At 36.4% G+C, this 17,489-nt stretch overlaps 1 protein-coding gene across 1 annotated transcript; it reads right to left on the bottom strand.

Annotated features, from left to right (window-relative positions):
* Nucleotides 1-3,392: 3,392 nt before the first annotated feature.
* On the bottom strand, nucleotides 3,393-11,288 carry LOC108678152. Its single transcript, XM_018166501.1, has 2 exons — nucleotides 11,143-11,288; nucleotides 3,393-4,164 (listed from the first exon to the last, which is right to left on the bottom strand). The coding sequence occupies exons 1-2, from the start codon at nucleotides 11,286-11,288 to the stop codon at nucleotides 3,393-3,395; spliced, it is 918 nt and encodes a 305-aa protein (XP_018021990.1).
* Between the last annotated feature and the right edge of the window lie 6,201 nt (nucleotides 11,289-17,489).

Raw genomic sequence — 17,489 nt, 5'->3', positions numbered from 1 at the left:
ACGTCATATAAGATATTACGCATAATTACATCCAAATTTAAAATTCACTCATAAACAGTTTCAGTTTTCAATTACCAACATTAATGTTTCAACTGTTCATATTTTACAATACACTACTTCTGTTAGTTCTTCATGCCTATAAACTTTTCAAGGGATCCTAGGCAAATATAATGTAAAAACAAACAGCGAACCTTTACGCAAGTTCCATACAACTCAAATATTTAATGCACTAGTATTCTGTAACTATAAACTACTACTAGGGAGTTCAAAAATAATAGAGTTTATATATTTGTAAATTGAAACTGCTTGCCACGATGAGCTATCCACTTGCTATACTCAACACATATGCGCAGCATGCGAACTAACGCTTGATGGCTCATAAACTATATATAATTTTAGTTATCATGCATAACGCAAGCGCACAATTTTCCCTCTCAAATGCGATTTTCTACATCGCACATATTTTTATTTTGCTCGGAATTCTCATCCCGAAGCTGCCGAAGTTCCCAGCAATGCGGAGAAAAAGCCAAGGTTGTTCTTTTAGTCATACAAATTCCTGCCGACCTGTACATAGTAATTTACAACAGTGACCATAAACATTTGCAAACAATTCTGTGATTCAAAACAATATAATCTGATACACGGCGACCTCTACGACAACAATAACTTCTATGGCAGGAAAAATGTTCAGATGAATAGCCACCAACGTACATATGAATATAGGAAGGTTACTCATACTACAGGGTCCCATCTTAATTATGAATTTATTCAGCTAATTTTTGTTATTTAATAATGCGTACTACATGAATGGACGAATTCAAATCATAAGGAGCCTCTATTTGTATTCATGGATGCGTAATTATTCGGGTGATTTCCTCAGAAATTCGGTTCTTTTAAGTGTGTCTTTATGTACTCACAATCTTTGACTCATTTGTACGATACTTGACTAATTGAGACATGGCTTCTCATAATTTTTGAATTATTTCATTTTTACATCAAGTCTGTTGCATCCTCAAAAAAATTATCACATCAATAAATATACCCTTGCAGCTTCTGCGACTTGAACAATATATTTCGACTTTTTTGTAACATTTTACTTGAAAATAAGAAAATTTCTGCACAGGGATTTTAATTCGAAATTGCGCACGATGTCGTCAATTTAAAAATTTTACAAATGAAAATATGTAGTTCAATAGCGGATATTCACAAAATCTTTCAATAAAACCATGCAAAACCATGCTATCTCAGCGACGCAGAATTTTTACGTAAGCAATATTTATAAACAATTTTCTTATCAATGCAAGCCTAGGAAGAGACGAAGGCCGAGCAGCAAAACCAGGCGTAAAGAATGCATCTACACGCGCGTCACTACCGCCTTGTGCTACAGTGTCAAGGCTCTGTATAACTCATGGAAATGAAGGGGTTATTGTCCAAATTACGATTCATTTTAACCTTGTGTAGGACATCCTGACCCAGCTTAGCCAGGCGATAAGGCGTATTAGTACAACGTGCAGAAGTGTGTCAATATTTGGATAATGTGACAAATTAATTTTATTCGTGCATTGACATCTATTCTTTCCAATGAAACTTCCATTCACTGTTCATACAGCCACATTCACCATTCATACATCCCGCATTCACCCTCCATACAGCCGCATTCACCCTCCATACAGCCGCATTCACCATTCATACAGCCACATTCACCATTCATACAGACGCATTCACCATTCATACAGCCACATTCACCATTCATACAGCCACATTCACCATTCATACAGCCGCATTCACCATTCATACAGCCGCATTCACCATTCATACAGCCGCATTCACCATTCACACAGCGGTGTTCAGCACTTGTACTCTCAAGACGCTATAGGTCTTTTAATCGGCGTCTTCTAAGCGTTTGCATTTACTTAGATTACTGCTCCGTAAAATTAACGTAGTGATTACGAAAGTAACAAATGAAAATACAGTAAAATAAGCTTAAAAGCTCGTAAAATTAACGTAGTGATTAAGAAAGTAGCAAATAAAATACAGTAAAATAAGCTGAAAAGCTTGTAAAATTAACGTAATGATTAAGAAAGTAGCAAATAAAATACAGTAAAATAAGCTGAAAAGCTTGTAAAATTAACGTAATGATTAAGAAAGTAGCAAATAAAATACAGTAAAATAAGCTGAAAAGCTTCAGGTTTTGCTTTTCAATGCAATCAAGTGAAGGTCACGCGCGTCTCGACTACAGATTTAACCTGCGCAATTTGCATGCAGAAGAAACGTACTCTTCAGACGAGGCTGTAAGAAGTTAATGCTAAAAACCTGTCAGTGTTTCCGGGATCCTCTTGCAGGGACAGATGGTGAAGATTGTTCACAGTGTATGATGAAAGAATAATGTTTCGAATCAATGAATGACAGCAGCAGTGAATGGTGGCTGTATGCGGCAAGGGTTTTCGTGTAGGGGTACGACAATGGCATGAAGAATTGCCCAGAAAAACTTGGTTGACGAAAGAAATAAAATAAATTCATTGGCAATGAGAGTTTTTATGGTAAATTTTCTGTAAACTACGTACTTGAGAGCAAATTTATAAAAGTTGAAAATTGTTAGATGTACTGCGAGTTGTATACTACGACGTACGTTTAGCATGCTATTTTCTTCGACTTCTATTTATGCGTCGTTAAAGTTCAATTTTTGAGGAAATCCATTTATTGGAAAACCGTAAATATTTAAATCTTCGCATAGTCGTAACTACATTCTTTATAGCCAATATAAAAACCGAATTTATAGAAGAAGCTGATAAAAATTTATTCATTCTAATTTCTTTCCACAACAATTTCCACAACAATTTCTCAGAACCAAATATAACCCAATACATTTTTGCTCTATATTTCTACCGCTGAATACCTTGAACAATATGGCTTGTATAGATCAAATAACGCAATCTTTGATTATTGAGGATTATTCGAATAAAGCTCCACCGTCCAACTCTGTGAAGTGACCGCGCATGGCAATAACCATTCATTAACGACCAATAAAATGCTATCAAATTACAGCGCAGAAGAAACCGGAAAACCCGTCCGGCTGCAACCGGTCAGGCCCGGCAGCGTTGAATGCGAGGTTAAAAAAAAATAAATAAAATTCTTCATTTGAAAAAAAATCACACGCTTGTCCTTCACGATTGCCACGCAGGGCTGGAGGTCAAACTCGGAACATGCCTTGCCTTTTGTCCTTACCCTGCAACACTGCTGCCCTTAGTGTACGTGCTCTTAGTGTACGTGCCCTTAGTGTACGTGTCCTTAGTGTACGTGCCCTTAGTGAACGTGCCCTTAGTGTACGTGTCCTTAGTGTACGTGCCCTTAGTGAACGTGTCCTTAGTGTACGAATCCTTAGTGTACGTGCCCTAGTTAGTGTACGTGTCCTTAGTGTACGAATCCTTAGTGTACGTGCTCTTACTGTACGTGTCCTTAGTGTACGTGCCCTTAGTGTATGTGCCCTTAGTGTACGAATCCTTAGTGTACGTGCTCTTACTGTACGTGTCCTTAGTGTACGTGCCCTTAGTGTATGTGCCCTTAGTGTACGAGTCCTTAGCGTATGTGCCCTTAGTGTACGAGTCCTTAGCGTATGTGCCCTTAGTGTACGTGTCCTTAGTGTATGAGCCCTTAGTGTACGTGTCCTTAGTGTACGAGCCCTTAGTGTAAGTGCCCATAGTGTACGTGTCCTTAGTGTACGAGCCCTTAGTGTACGTGTCCTTAGTGTACGAGTCCTTAGTGTACGTGTCCTTAGTGTACGAGTCCTTAGCGTATGTGCCCTTAGTGTACGAGCCCTTAGTGTATGTGGCCTTAGTGTACGAGTCCCTAGTGTATGTGCCCTTAGTGTCCGTGCCCTTAGTGTATGTGCCCTTAGTGTACGAGTCCTTAGTGTATGTGCCCTTAGTGTACGAGCCATTAGTGTATGTGCCCTTAGTGTACGTGCCCTTGGTGTACGTGCCTTTAGTGTACGTGTCCTTAGTGTGCGTGACCTTAGTGTACGTGCCCTTAATGTACGAAAACTTGGTGTACGTGCCCTTAGTGTACGTGGCCTTAATGCACGTGCCCTTAGTGTACGTGGGCTTAATGTGCGAGCCCTTAGTGTATGTGCTCTTAGTGTGCGAGCCCTTACTGTACGTGCCCTTACTATACGTGGCCTTATAATGTGCGAGCCCTTAGTGTACGTGCCCTTAATGTACGTGCCCTTAGTGTACGTGGCCTTGATGTGCAAGCCCTTAGTGTACGGGCCCTTATTGTACGTACCCCTAGTGTACGAGCCCTTAGTGTATGAGCCCTAAGTGGCCTTAGTGTAAGTGGTAGTATCAATCCATACACGTGCGGGACCTTACTGAACGTATTGCCCTTACTGAGCGTGTGTTGGAGCTGATTGTACTCATTAGCTAGGTAACTTGAATAAATACATAAATGATAATAATAATAATGCATTGTGTTTGTTAAATTGTATATGAATAAAAAAAACATATCTTTTTGATAATGAAAAATGTAAGTATGAGAAAATTTATCCAAATATGGAGCACAAGTGACGGAGGCGGAAGTATTCACAAAGTTGCAATTAAATTTATGTCATATTATATCGTATTTAATTTCCAAAATAACAATGCAATGACTCACCTTCTCCGCAGCCTCATGATTGGTCATCCAAATGTCGTTCGTTTATGACGATATCCAAAAAATGAGGAAATTTTAAAATTCTAATTTTTCTCTGCTACCTCATTTTGCTGTTCATAAGGAAAAGCTGTGAATAGTTATTTCGATTTTTCTAGTTGTTTACATTTCAGTCGACATTTTTATGTAAATTGTTATTTCCATTTACGCATTTAGTTATTGTTCAGCCCAGAAATAGCAAACGCCCGAATTTTCCATTGAAAGTTAAATTTTAACGAACCTTATTGACAGATAGAAATAAATTGTGGAAATAAAGAAACGATGGGCACTAAATGCTACTTTCACTCGTTCTATCCAAATAAATCTTTTTAAAATTGATATTTAAAGATTGAATGATAATTTATGATAATATGATAATTTATAGTATCACAATAGCGATCAGTATATATATCTTCTACATGGAGGTACGTGAGTAGAAGTAAACAAAGAATAGCACTGTACACGTCTTTGACTTGAAATTAAAAGCCTAATAGCATTTTAATTGGTTTTAGAAGCAAAATGTATGATATTTTCAGCTCATTCGTAAAAAAAGTAATACTTGCTACTCCTGAAAACATCCATAAATATTAACTACGAGTACATCCGTTCTGCGGACTACGGATTCGTTTATTTTAAAAGTCACTAACTGACAAGAAACACTTTAGTACTCCCTTCAAATAATTATTTTCTTTCGCAAGAAATTTCCTTCACACAGAAAACGATACACGTGCTGTGGTATACTCGTCAAAACATACTTGTCTAACAAACGGAAGAATGACGCACTAGAACTGAGAGCAAGTTCAAATTTTCACTCTTGAAGTATAATTAGTTTGAATTCATACTTCAAAGAAGCTGTACACTGCGTTAACTTGAGTTTTGTTTATCAAGGAAACTTGACTGAACGTTGCCTGTTTGCTTGGCGAAGAGAGAGTAAGAAGCTTCTTGTCTCGGCTGAAAGGGAAAACAGCTGCTCGTGACAGCGAGCCAATGAGATGCGTGCTGCTAAGCAAACTGCATTCTGATAGGTTAACCGAAGGGTCAGTGACCATTTTTCAGCCAATGAGAATACAATGAGTTGGCATCAGGGCTAAAAAATTCTGGCATGCGGTTGTGATTTGAGCTTCGGTATAGCGAGGTAAGCATTCTTCATCATTTTATTATTGTAGACATAATGCTGAAACAACAGCACCGTTTATAACTTTACGATCAACATAATTAAATGTTCATACATTAACAAACAATCTCTATAAACGTCGTAAACAACAAAAAAATGTTACTGAAACGAGACAATGCATAGGAATTCAGACGCGACTTTTTTATTTCACCCTTTGATTGTGTTTTTTGAATAGCAAGTTCATGTACAAGGCACTACAATTTGTTAAACTATAGCCGACATCCACATAGATATCATGACAAGCCTCAGTATTTCATTCCTTTTATGATTCTAATCATCCAAATAATATACTCTATATAGGCTAAATCTCTAATTTCTTATCATAAGTCATCAATAAAATATCCCTAAACATTTTATGAACAGGGAGACATTCTTGCAAGACTGTGTTGTATGGCGTGGGTTAAGACTGCGCGAATAACCAATTGTATAATAATACTTGGCAGCTATAAATATGATATGGAACCTGTCAAGGAACTTACGGCTGCCTTATATATAGCCGTGTCTCGAGCTAGGGTTAACCAAAGTTCCATCTTTTTTCTTCTACTTGAGCGCGGTTGAAATAATTGCTTTCAACGTTATTCGTATTATAATAATATTAGTATTATTAATATTTTATTCATTTTATTATTATTTTATTATTATTATTGTTATTATCATCATCATTATTATTATTTTTTATATTATCCTTTTTATTATTTCACGCATAATGAAAACGTTACCGGCTACCTCACATTATTTTTTTCCCTCTAAATTAACTGCAACTTTTTTTTAATTGTTTACTGCCATTCGTAAACTTTTTCACGGTTTTTCCCAAATCTCTCGAATCATTCAACAAAATCTCGTTTCTCTTCAAATTGTTCTCATTTTCTACTTGATTGAGCATCGTTCGTGTCACGCATGCGCACCGTTGCGTGTGTTTGCATGGGCGTGTTTTGTATCATGCACTTCCTGTAGTTGTATGGCGGTGAATGAAAATGAAAGTGCACGCGCTACACAAAGCACTCATGAAAATCAGTGAGTCATAGTGTCCAAATGTTGACACACTCCTGAAAATTAGTGAGTCAAGTGTCCAAATGTTGAGAAAATTAATTAGTCATAGTGTCCAAATGTTGACACACTCATGAAAATCAGTGAGTCATAGTGTCCAAATGTTGACACACTCGTGAAAATCAGTGAGTCTATAGTGTCCAAATGTTGAACCACTCATGAAAATCAGTGAGTCATAGTGTTAAACTGTTGACACACTCATGAAAATCAGTGAGTCATAGTGTCAAAATGTTGACACACTCATGAAAATCAGTGAGTCATAGTGTCAAAATGTTGACTCACTTTCTTGCCCACAGAAGGAGCAGAGAATAGACGTAGCACTGATACGCCGCTTTGCAAGGCAACCTGGGTAAGGATGTATATAGTATATGTATATGTATATATACATAGGATAGGTATATGTATCCATAGGTAAGGATGTATATGTATATAGCTCCTACACAAGAGCAAAAGGTGCATCGCTATTTGGACAATTACCATCTGATTTCTGTGAGTGCGTGACCAGGACATTACAGTGTACGCGTTACATTGCATGCTGTGCAAGTACAGTTGATGCACGCGATAGTGTAAGCTAGGAGTGTGTACAGTTTTGTGAACCAATTAAAAGTTTTCATATTTAAATATTTTTCACAAGATTAAATATGTAGGAGATTAAATGTCAACATTTTTCAACATTACTTTGCTGAATGTTACCAAGATTCGGAATATGCTTTAGCGAATAGGCCTAAATGCCGAAAATTTTCTTCCTTTCGTTCAAGTAAATATATATATACAGTATTCATTTTTAGCGTCAATATTATTATTAAACTTCTTATTAATTCCCTTGATTAGCGGAATACTGTTTCCTGGTGATATAGGATCATATAGAAGGATTCTGCTGGTAGATTCCTTCGTTATCTTGTTGAAATTATTTGAAAGTCTCGGAGTGAGTTTGTGCAAATAAAATGATAGTTTAGTTTATTCATCAAATTATAGTCTTTAAGTCAATGCAGTTCGTGTGCAAAACGTGTACAAGCATCGATCTCCACCTGAGTCTCCAATTTAAGGAATTATCTCAAAAAGCAAAATCATGCTTTATTTCTAAAAGAGTCATTATATGTATGACAAAATAATCAAGGCTTAACATGAGCAGTATTAATGACTTATGGACAAACACAATTTGTTGAATACATTCGAAAAAAAACTTGTACAGAAAACGGCACCGTTTTCAGGAAGAATTTCGGCCAGTTGCACGCATTAGCTATAGTTTAGCGCCTTTTTATCCGTCGTTCAGTAAAAGTTTCAGCGAATTTCAGGATTTATTTGGACCCTTTATAACTAGTGAAATACTATACTGTGTAAATTTTGCCTTAGAATTAGATTAAAGCCTAACTAGTGACAGCTAAATTAATGCTAAACCCCATTTGTTGAAGACAGTACCGTATTGAGTTTCATTTGCCGTGTTCCTTGAAACTTGATTGTTCTGAAATTTTCAGACTGTTTTAATATACTTCTGAAGTTATTTAATTTAAATTTCAGTACACTATTCTACATTAAATTATATTTTACATTCCATTTTGCCTCCTTTCATTTCGAGCCCGCGGCCGCTCTTTGCGATGATGAACTGCCCCAAATTTCAATATATAGGAAAAATACAATTACCCAAAGATATAATTAATTATTTAAATAACTAATCAGTGGCAATCAAGGATTTCCTGAAAAATGTATAAATCAGATGAAGTGAAGATGAAACTTATAATTTGTGCACTGAAAATTATAACCAATTGCCGAAAATAAATAAACATATTCAGATTAGACTTAAATTGAAACGCGAACTTCTTGCGAATTTTCAACTATTCTTGACGCATTTACTCAGCGAGCAGATACTCGACTTGAAGATCTTGAGACGCGTTAAATATATATCCTAAGTGTCCATTGTTACAGAACTGACTACGGATATTAGCTGGATATTGGCTGGATATTGGCTGGATATTGGCTGGATATTGGCTGGATATTGGCTGGATATTGGCTGGATATTGGCTGGATATTGGCTGAATATTGGCTGGATATTGGCTGGATATTGACTGGATATTGGCTGGATATTGGATGGATATTGGGTGGATATTGCCTGGATGTTGGGTAGATATTGGCTGGATATTGATTGGATATTGGATGGATATTGGTTGGATATTATGTAGATATTGACTGGATATTGGGTGGATATTGCCATATTGGTTGGATATTGGCTGGATATTTTGCCTGGATATTGGCTGGATATTGGCTGGATATTGGCTGGATATTGGCTGGATATTGGCTGGATATTGCATTTATATTGGCTGGACATTGTAGGCCAAGTTTCAGTGTCAAGGCCAGCTTACCGTCTTGTGGTCGCAGTTGTAACGCTCCAATGGTCACACCGTGACGGTCAACATTGTGACTCATTTACGTTATTTCAAATGCCTGAGCTTTCGATGAATATCAAAGGCTGGGTGTTAACGTCGTACTATACGATAACATCAAGATAAATGTTCGTATAGTTATTGCATGTGCCTTGGGACAATACGGAAAGATTGCATAATCTATTGTTGCGTGTAAAAGCATATTTTTTATGAACTGCACTTCGTTACTCATAAATAGTTATTTTACAATGCAAAACTCGTTAAACGAGAACGAATGATTGAACACGACAACAAAAATGTTTTCATTCGAAAAGAAACAGAACTGGTAGCATGTGAAGTAAAGAAATATTCAGCAGATATCATCAATTCGCGCAAAGTTTGCCGTATATTGTCGCGCAAGGTCTACCGTATATTGTCGAGCAAAGTGTACCGTATATCGGTGCGTGAAGTGTGCCGTATATTTTCGAGCAAGGTCTACCGTATATTGTCGAGCAAAGTGCACCGTATATCTGCGCGCAAAGTTTGCCGTATATTTTCGAGCAAGGTCTACCGTATATTGTCGAGCAAAGTGTACCGTATATCGGTGCGTGAAGTGTGCCGTATATTGTCGAGCGAAGTGTGCCGTATATTGTCGCACAAAGTGTGCCGTATATTGTCGCGCAAAGTGTGCCGTATATTGTCGCACAAAGTGTGCCGTATATTGTCGCACAAATTAAGTGTGCCGTATATTGTCGCGCAAAGTGTACCGTATATCTGCGCGCAAAGTGCGCCGTATATTTTCGAGTAAAGTGTGCCGTATATTGTCGAGCGAAGTGTGCCGTATATTGTCGAGCAAAGTGTACCGTATATCGGCGCGTAAAGTGTGCCGTATATTGTCGAGCAAAGTGTGCCGTATATCAGCGCGAAAAGTGTGCCGTATATTGTCACACAAAGTGCGCCGTATATTGTCGAGTATAGTGTTAGAGGATATTGTCGCGTATAGTGTACCGTATATCAGGGCGCAAAGTGTACTGTATATAATTGTCGCGCAATGTGTGCGTATTTTGTACGGCTTTAGGAATTTTTGAGACACCATAGCCCCCAAAATGCCGTTTTCGTCATCAATGAAGCAACCCTTCATTGTTAAAGCGCCTGGTCTAGTCGCTGCTGAGGAGCCTGAATGCAGCTTGTCGTGGCGAGCCCATGGCCAAAATCTTTTCAACATTAATGCACCTTGAATTTACACTTAAACATTTTCTTGCAAGTTTGATGAAAAAAATGTATAAGAAAAGGATCTTTCAACTAAATTGAAAATTGTTTATATTACGTAACCCAAGTTGAAGATGATGCTTAGAACTGACTTGATCGCATGCAAGGAATATTATATTTATTTCGGTGTGAATTCAATGTAATTTCAATGAATTCGGTGTGAATTCAATGTAATTTTTTCATTCAATGTAAAGAAATATGATGCCGTTCAAACAGTGCAGGTAATATAGAGTGCCATATACTGTATATAGACTACGTTGGATTCTTTGAATTGGCATAAATCTGAGTGAGAATTTAAAACAAAAATTAAAAATTTTATTTTAATTATTTTAGTACAAAGCCTCATCAGCTATAGCCAGTATATTTAAAAGCAATCTATCAAGTTACAGTACGAACATTTTACGTTCGTGTTGAGTGTATGCAATATACAGGCTCTCTATACTGACTATACATCCATACGAACAAGTTGTTTCACACAATTTAAGGGATGGAACATATATTGCATTACACGAAAATCACAATTTACAATCACCCATTACTCTAGCAGTTTACATTCAATTTACATTCACTTTGTACAATTTACACAACATTTATTAATTTCGTATTACGCACCTGAAATAGGAGTCGACAGGGCCTGTTTCCACCAGCTGTTGAGCAGTGCTGCCGTAGATTTGTTGAGGCTGCGAGTGATGATAATGTTGCTTCAGGTCGTCAACAGACAACGGTTGACCGTTGTCGAATTTTTCGTACTTGGGCATTTTTAAATTAGTGTCCGTGCTTTTCTCGTATACATTCAATTGAGCAAAATTGCATTCTAACTGAATAATTACCCCAAAAAATGTGTATGTGGCAATATGATGCGACTTCTGAAAATGAAAAATATATTAGCAAAAATATCGTGCTCCTCTGCAAAATAATATTTTCTCGTTTCAAACTTAACATAAAAGTTTTTAATTAAATTATGGTAATTTTTTCAGAAAGTTTTAGATAAATAAATATAAATATAGCGAGTAGCTATTGAATTACGATCGGTCATAAGTTTCCATATTAATATTTAAGTAAACTAACAATAACAACGATATTTCCACAGACGAGCAGCGTTTGTAAGTTGTTATGTTATTGGAATTACAGTTATATTTATATATATTTATACTAGCTCGAATTCTTAATGAGCTCGATTATCATTACACAAGTTAATGGATTGTATTGTCCAAACAGTGACTCACTTTCTTATCCCCAACACGAACAAAGAGCGGTCGTAGCACTGATGCGCGCGCCCTTGTGCAGTGGGCCAAACTGGGTCAGAATGACCCACACAATTAAGGGCAAAAAGTGCATCACTGACTGGACAAAGTCTGACTAGTTCTCTGAGTGTAGCGCTCAAACGTGCAAGCCAATTGTATTATAAATGAACTGAATGACCTTGAACAGGAACCAAACTATCAACTTTAACTTAGTAATGGTGCGAGTTGAACAGAAACCAAACTATCAACCTTAACTTAGTAATGGTCGAGTTGAACTTCATATAATGCATTATAATTAGAGGGAAGGCAATTAATTATAGACTCAAATTCCGGTGGTTAGGTGTAATTCAACTATTACGCTACCTATACGAGCGTGTCAACATATATGAGGGTGTCAGGTGTATACGAACGTATCAACGCAGTCAGATTAAATGTTAAACTAATTAGCATTTCCTGGAGTCAAAGTTGATGGTTATTTGGGGAGCGAAAATTATATTTTATTACTAGGATTAATTAGTCAAGCTTCACGCTTCTCTTGCATGAAGAAATTTTACTCCTCCAAATTCAACGAATATTTCAAACGAGCAAATAATACAACATTTATTTTCTCTTCAAAATTATGTTCTGGAAAACAGTTACTCGTCTTGAATGTAAGTAAGCATAATGTATTCAATTATTAGCCCAAAAATATTTGGAGCCATTTTTTTAACTCGTTCATGAGTTTAAACGCTATACGACCTGTGAGTTTATCAGCTGGAGATATTCATCGAATTTATCGTAAAGTTTTCGTAGCCATCGATTTTTTCGCAAGGTTATCATTCCCAGGCCCTGCAATTCACAGCAATTCAGGAGTCATTTAACGTCCGTAGCCTTGAAGAGGAAGGAGGCTTGGAGGGAGAACTATATTGCAATGGCCGGACTATTTAGGCATGTAAAAGTGGGGGAGAAATTGCAATGGCCAGACCATTTAGGCATGTAAAAGTGGGGGAGAAATTGCAATGGCCAGACCATTTAGGCATGTAAAAGTGGGGGAGAAATTGCAATGGCCAGACCATTTAGGCATGTAAAAGTGGGGGAGAAATTGCAATGGCCAGACCATTTAGGCATGTAAAAGTGGGGAAGAAATTGCAATGGCCAGACCATTTAGGCACTGTCTCTTATACACATCTAGATGTGTATAAGAGACAGCCATTTAGGTATGTAAAAGTGGGGGAGAAATTGCAATGGCCAGACCATTTAGGCATGAAAAAGTGGGGAAGAAATTGCAATGACCAGACCATTTAATGCGTGTAAAATTATTGGGAGCAATTGACGTGGCCGAACCTATCAAATGAGCAAAATTCAGCTGTTTTGCCGCTATTTTTGGCGTCTGTATTTCGCTGACTTTTGAATCGGTACTAAATTCGCGTGTTGGCCTTGAGCAGAACATCCGACTCGTGTTTTTGCGATCCCGCACGTGACGGTGCGAATAATTTGTTCTGCAGTCTTCTGAATGTTAGGCTTCGAAAAGACGGATGTTTCACTTATTTTCTTGAATGTTATCCTAGGAAATGTCAGATTTTTTTATGTATTTCCTTGAATGGCTGGTTTCTTACTGGTTTCCTTGCGATCGTCTTTGTTCTTGGCTTTATAGGATGCCTTGATGGTAGCTTTGACATTATAAAGTCACGTTTATAAGTGGAAAATCAAGTTTATAACTGCAAAAATATAACAAAGTTTTCTTTAGAATTGCATAAATTATGCAACAAAAAAAATTCCTTCCTCTAAAGAATTAGTATCTTACTAAACTTATCATCGGAAGTTTATGGTTGCCTCGTAAACCGCAGTTTTAAGTCCTACATCTGAATGGCTTTAATAACAATGCTATATAATTGTTCCATGTTAAATTTAAATTAAGACATGAATGCTTGTGTACATCATTTCAGTTGTGACTTGAATCAATTTAGAAGCACAATTTGAAACTAATGAAACACAAGGCTAGTCTGTATTAATATTTTAGTCATATATAAATTTGCAAACAAAATCATCGACATTTCCCACAGCATCACACAAGTATTAAAATTTGCAATTGATTTTCCCTCTCGAAAATAAAATTCAATGTAAGTCGGTCAATAGTTATAAATAATTGCAAACAATACGTTGTTGCTTTAACTAATAAATAAGATAAGTTATAACTAATTTCCATCAATTATTGTTTCTTATCTGAGAAACCCGGCCTTATTTTCGGCCCTGCAAGTGCCACGAAGAACTGGAAGCATCGAAAGCATATTATATTATACTATTATATTATTATTACCTGGAAGCATATTATTAATAATAATAATTAAAGTATTTAACTTTAATTCAATGATAATGCCATTTAATAACTTAACTCGTCTATATTGTCCATATTACTCGCACTTTACAGCATCATATATGTCGCACATTTTCTCTGAATTGCCAAGTTTTGATTCTTCTGTACAGTGAAAATTAAAATTTAATTTCCATACGAATTTAATTTTTTCGATAATTATCGACGATACTAATCTCGTCTCATTCGTGTAATTTGTGACGTTGATACACTTTATTATTGTTAATTTCCCAATTATCTTCAATAATTCTTCCCAATTATATTATCTTATTATTATTATTATTATTATCATTATTATTATTATTATTATTGTTATCATTATAATTATTATTATTACTTTATTCAATTATCGATACCTCATTAATGCCTAATACCAATATAGGTATATGTGCATATAGTATATGTTGAAAGTATATATCATATGTGAGGGAAAAATCCTTCTCACATTATAATAGAATTGAAAACGACGAACAATCAAAATAAATTTGATGACCTGATGAATCCTTTAGCTAATAGATTTAATTAAATAACGAAATTTAATTTGCTCAAAATAAATTAGATTTATTGCTCACGAACGTACTGCTAGACGATTCTAAATCACGCTATTGACTAAGTAACGTAACCGGCGGAACGTAACTGCGTGCGCGTGAATTTCAGTACCGTACGCATTTTTGTAACGGCGTATCTCTGGGGAACATACGCGACGCATGACGCACGACGCACGACGTACGACGTACGTGCGTCTCACACCACAGCCAGCAACACAATGACTGCCATGCACTGAACTTACTGTGTTGCCAGGTGGTGGCGAGAAAACGATCGAATTCGATAACAGAAAAAAGAACAATATTCGATATTTATGAGTAAATTTTTTATATACGCTGCAATAATTCATTTTTTCTGTATTTCTATTTATTGAAAAATGCATAAAATTTAAATCTGTCAACTATGCTCCCGCCACTGTGTGCTATCATGGGCTCTTTTTAGCGCATTTTCTCATTTATGGAAAAATGCACTATTGTGCTCGCCATGTCCGTCCGTCCGTCCGTCTGTCTGTCTGTCTGTCTGTCCGTCTGTCCGTCCGTCCGTCCGTCTGTCTGTCTATCTGTCCGTCTGTCTGTCCGTCTGTCTGTCTGTCTGTCTTCTGTCCGTCTGTCCGTCCGTCCGTCCGTCTGTCTGTCTATCTGTCCGTCTGTCTGTCCGTCTGTCTGTCTGTCCGTCCGTCCGTCTGTCTGTCTGTCTGTCCGTCTGTCCGTCCGACTGTCCGTGACCTCAAGTTTTTGTCGACGTGAAAATGCGCTCTCTGTCACTCACAGCAGTGAGTACTGAGTTATATTTTTTTATTTATTTTATTCTTTTTGAGACATTTTGTCAATGAATTTTTTGTATGCATCATAACTCATTCAAAAATTGATATTAGAATCTGAGTACATAAAGCTCACGAGAAACCTCACTAATGATGAAAAAATAATGTTCAATGTTATAGAGTCAGTTTTCAATATTATAGCGATGACCATGAGCAGCATCGACTGGCGTTTATATATTATATTGTATAAAGTTCAATAGATTATATATAATATAGTATACAGAGTATAATACATCGATGGCCGCGTGTTTCTCCAATGACCGCCAGATTTCTCTTCATTGCGCAATTTTGGTCTATAGTTATTTGGTGGTAAATACATAATATGATAGTTAATAATGACCTGAACGACAGGTCATTATTACAGTCCAAACTTGAAATTAACTTTTAAGCAGTACTTTTGAACAGCAGGTCACTATTACAGTCCGAACTCGAAGTGAACTTTTCAGCAGTACTTTTGAACGACAGGTTATTATTACAGTCTGAACTTGAAGTGAAATTCTAAGCAATACTTTCGAACAAACTTTCAGGCAGAACGCTAAATAAGTTGCGATGGCTGCTCAATTCAATTGTCAATTGCAATTATGCAATATTTCTTTGAACGCTGACGCTTTTTTATGTCAAAAAAAATTTTGTATATTCACGCCCATAAACGTTTTTTACTGTATTAATGTTTTACGAAGTAAGATTTCAAAGCTTCAGTAATATTCCTTGAATGCCTTCATTAAATTAGATGTTTCATCTTAAATTAAATATCTCATTTTCATGTATTTAGTGTAATGCATCATGAACATCGCATGAGAAGACATCGTACAATAAATCAGAGTGCAGTAACTTGATAACAATGGCGACTCAAGTGAAATAACCATTAGCAATTTACTTAAACGTAATATTATTATAATCTATCTCAGGGGCTACACATGAAATAAATGAATTACACAACGTTTTCTTGTTACATGAAATAAATGAATTACACAACGTTTTCTTGTTACATGAAATAAATGAATTACACAACGTTTTCTTGTTACATGAAATAAATGAATTACACAATGTTTTCTTGTGTTGCAATGCTAGTACTATTACATTGAATGACGCATTCATTGATAAAAAATAATGCATCATAATTTATTAGAACAATTTAAGATAAGTTATACATACAAGCCGTGTATAAAAAGAAAATATACCGAATAATGTGTAGTTTGCATTATAAATCCCTTCCCCTAAACGTTTTGTATATATCTCCCCACCTCCCCCTTCTCAATGTATTGTAAGATATAAGATATATATCCCACCCCTCCCTATTAATGTATGGTAACATCAACATCGATCCACATCGTCTCATGACAATCTCCCCCATGCTCAAGATTTCTCAAGAATATCCTTGACTTGCTGATTTCCAGGCCTTGTGTGGAGGTCGTGTGCTCTGTGTGGTGAAGCGCGGCGATCACGACCTGTGTCCACACATGACGAGTGTGTGACGTATTACTACATGTATTGCATGATGCTCAATATACATGATGCATACTGCATGACGTTTACTGCATGATGCTTGCTGTTTTTTAAGCGTACTATATGATGTTTGCTACTAAGTTAACTTAGCAGAGTCTTATAATTTGTTATTATGTGATCTTACGAGATACTGAGCAAATTTTTGCAAATCGTGTAACGATGTCATAATCTTCGCATTTGGCCCAAATCCCCTTCTTCTGAATATTTTTTATTCTCGCAAATTTATCCATTACTCTAAGTATAATTATGTTCAGAACTTTCCATGTTTTAATTGTGGACTCTAATGTTCTTAGTTCAAGTTCACTAGTTCACACAACTTCTACTGCTCACTTACATTCGTTTCAATATGTGACTCTAGCAATCGACATGAGAACTTTGCAACGCTTCCAGGTGTTATTGAGGCTAGCTTAATTACATAATACAGGCTTAATTATGTAGACTAAATAAACCAGCTTAATTATATAGGCTTTATAATTCTGGCTAACTACACAGG

The sequence above is a fragment of the Hyalella azteca genome, unplaced genomic scaffold (assembly GCF_000764305.2).
Source record: "Hyalella azteca isolate HAZT.00-mixed unplaced genomic scaffold, Hazt_2.0.2 contig2099, whole genome shotgun sequence".
NCBI classification, from domain to species: domain Eukaryota; kingdom Metazoa; phylum Arthropoda; class Malacostraca; order Amphipoda; family Hyalellidae; genus Hyalella; species Hyalella azteca.
Note: the sequence above shows the minus strand (reverse complement) of the source record. Positions and strands in the feature narration are given on the sequence as shown.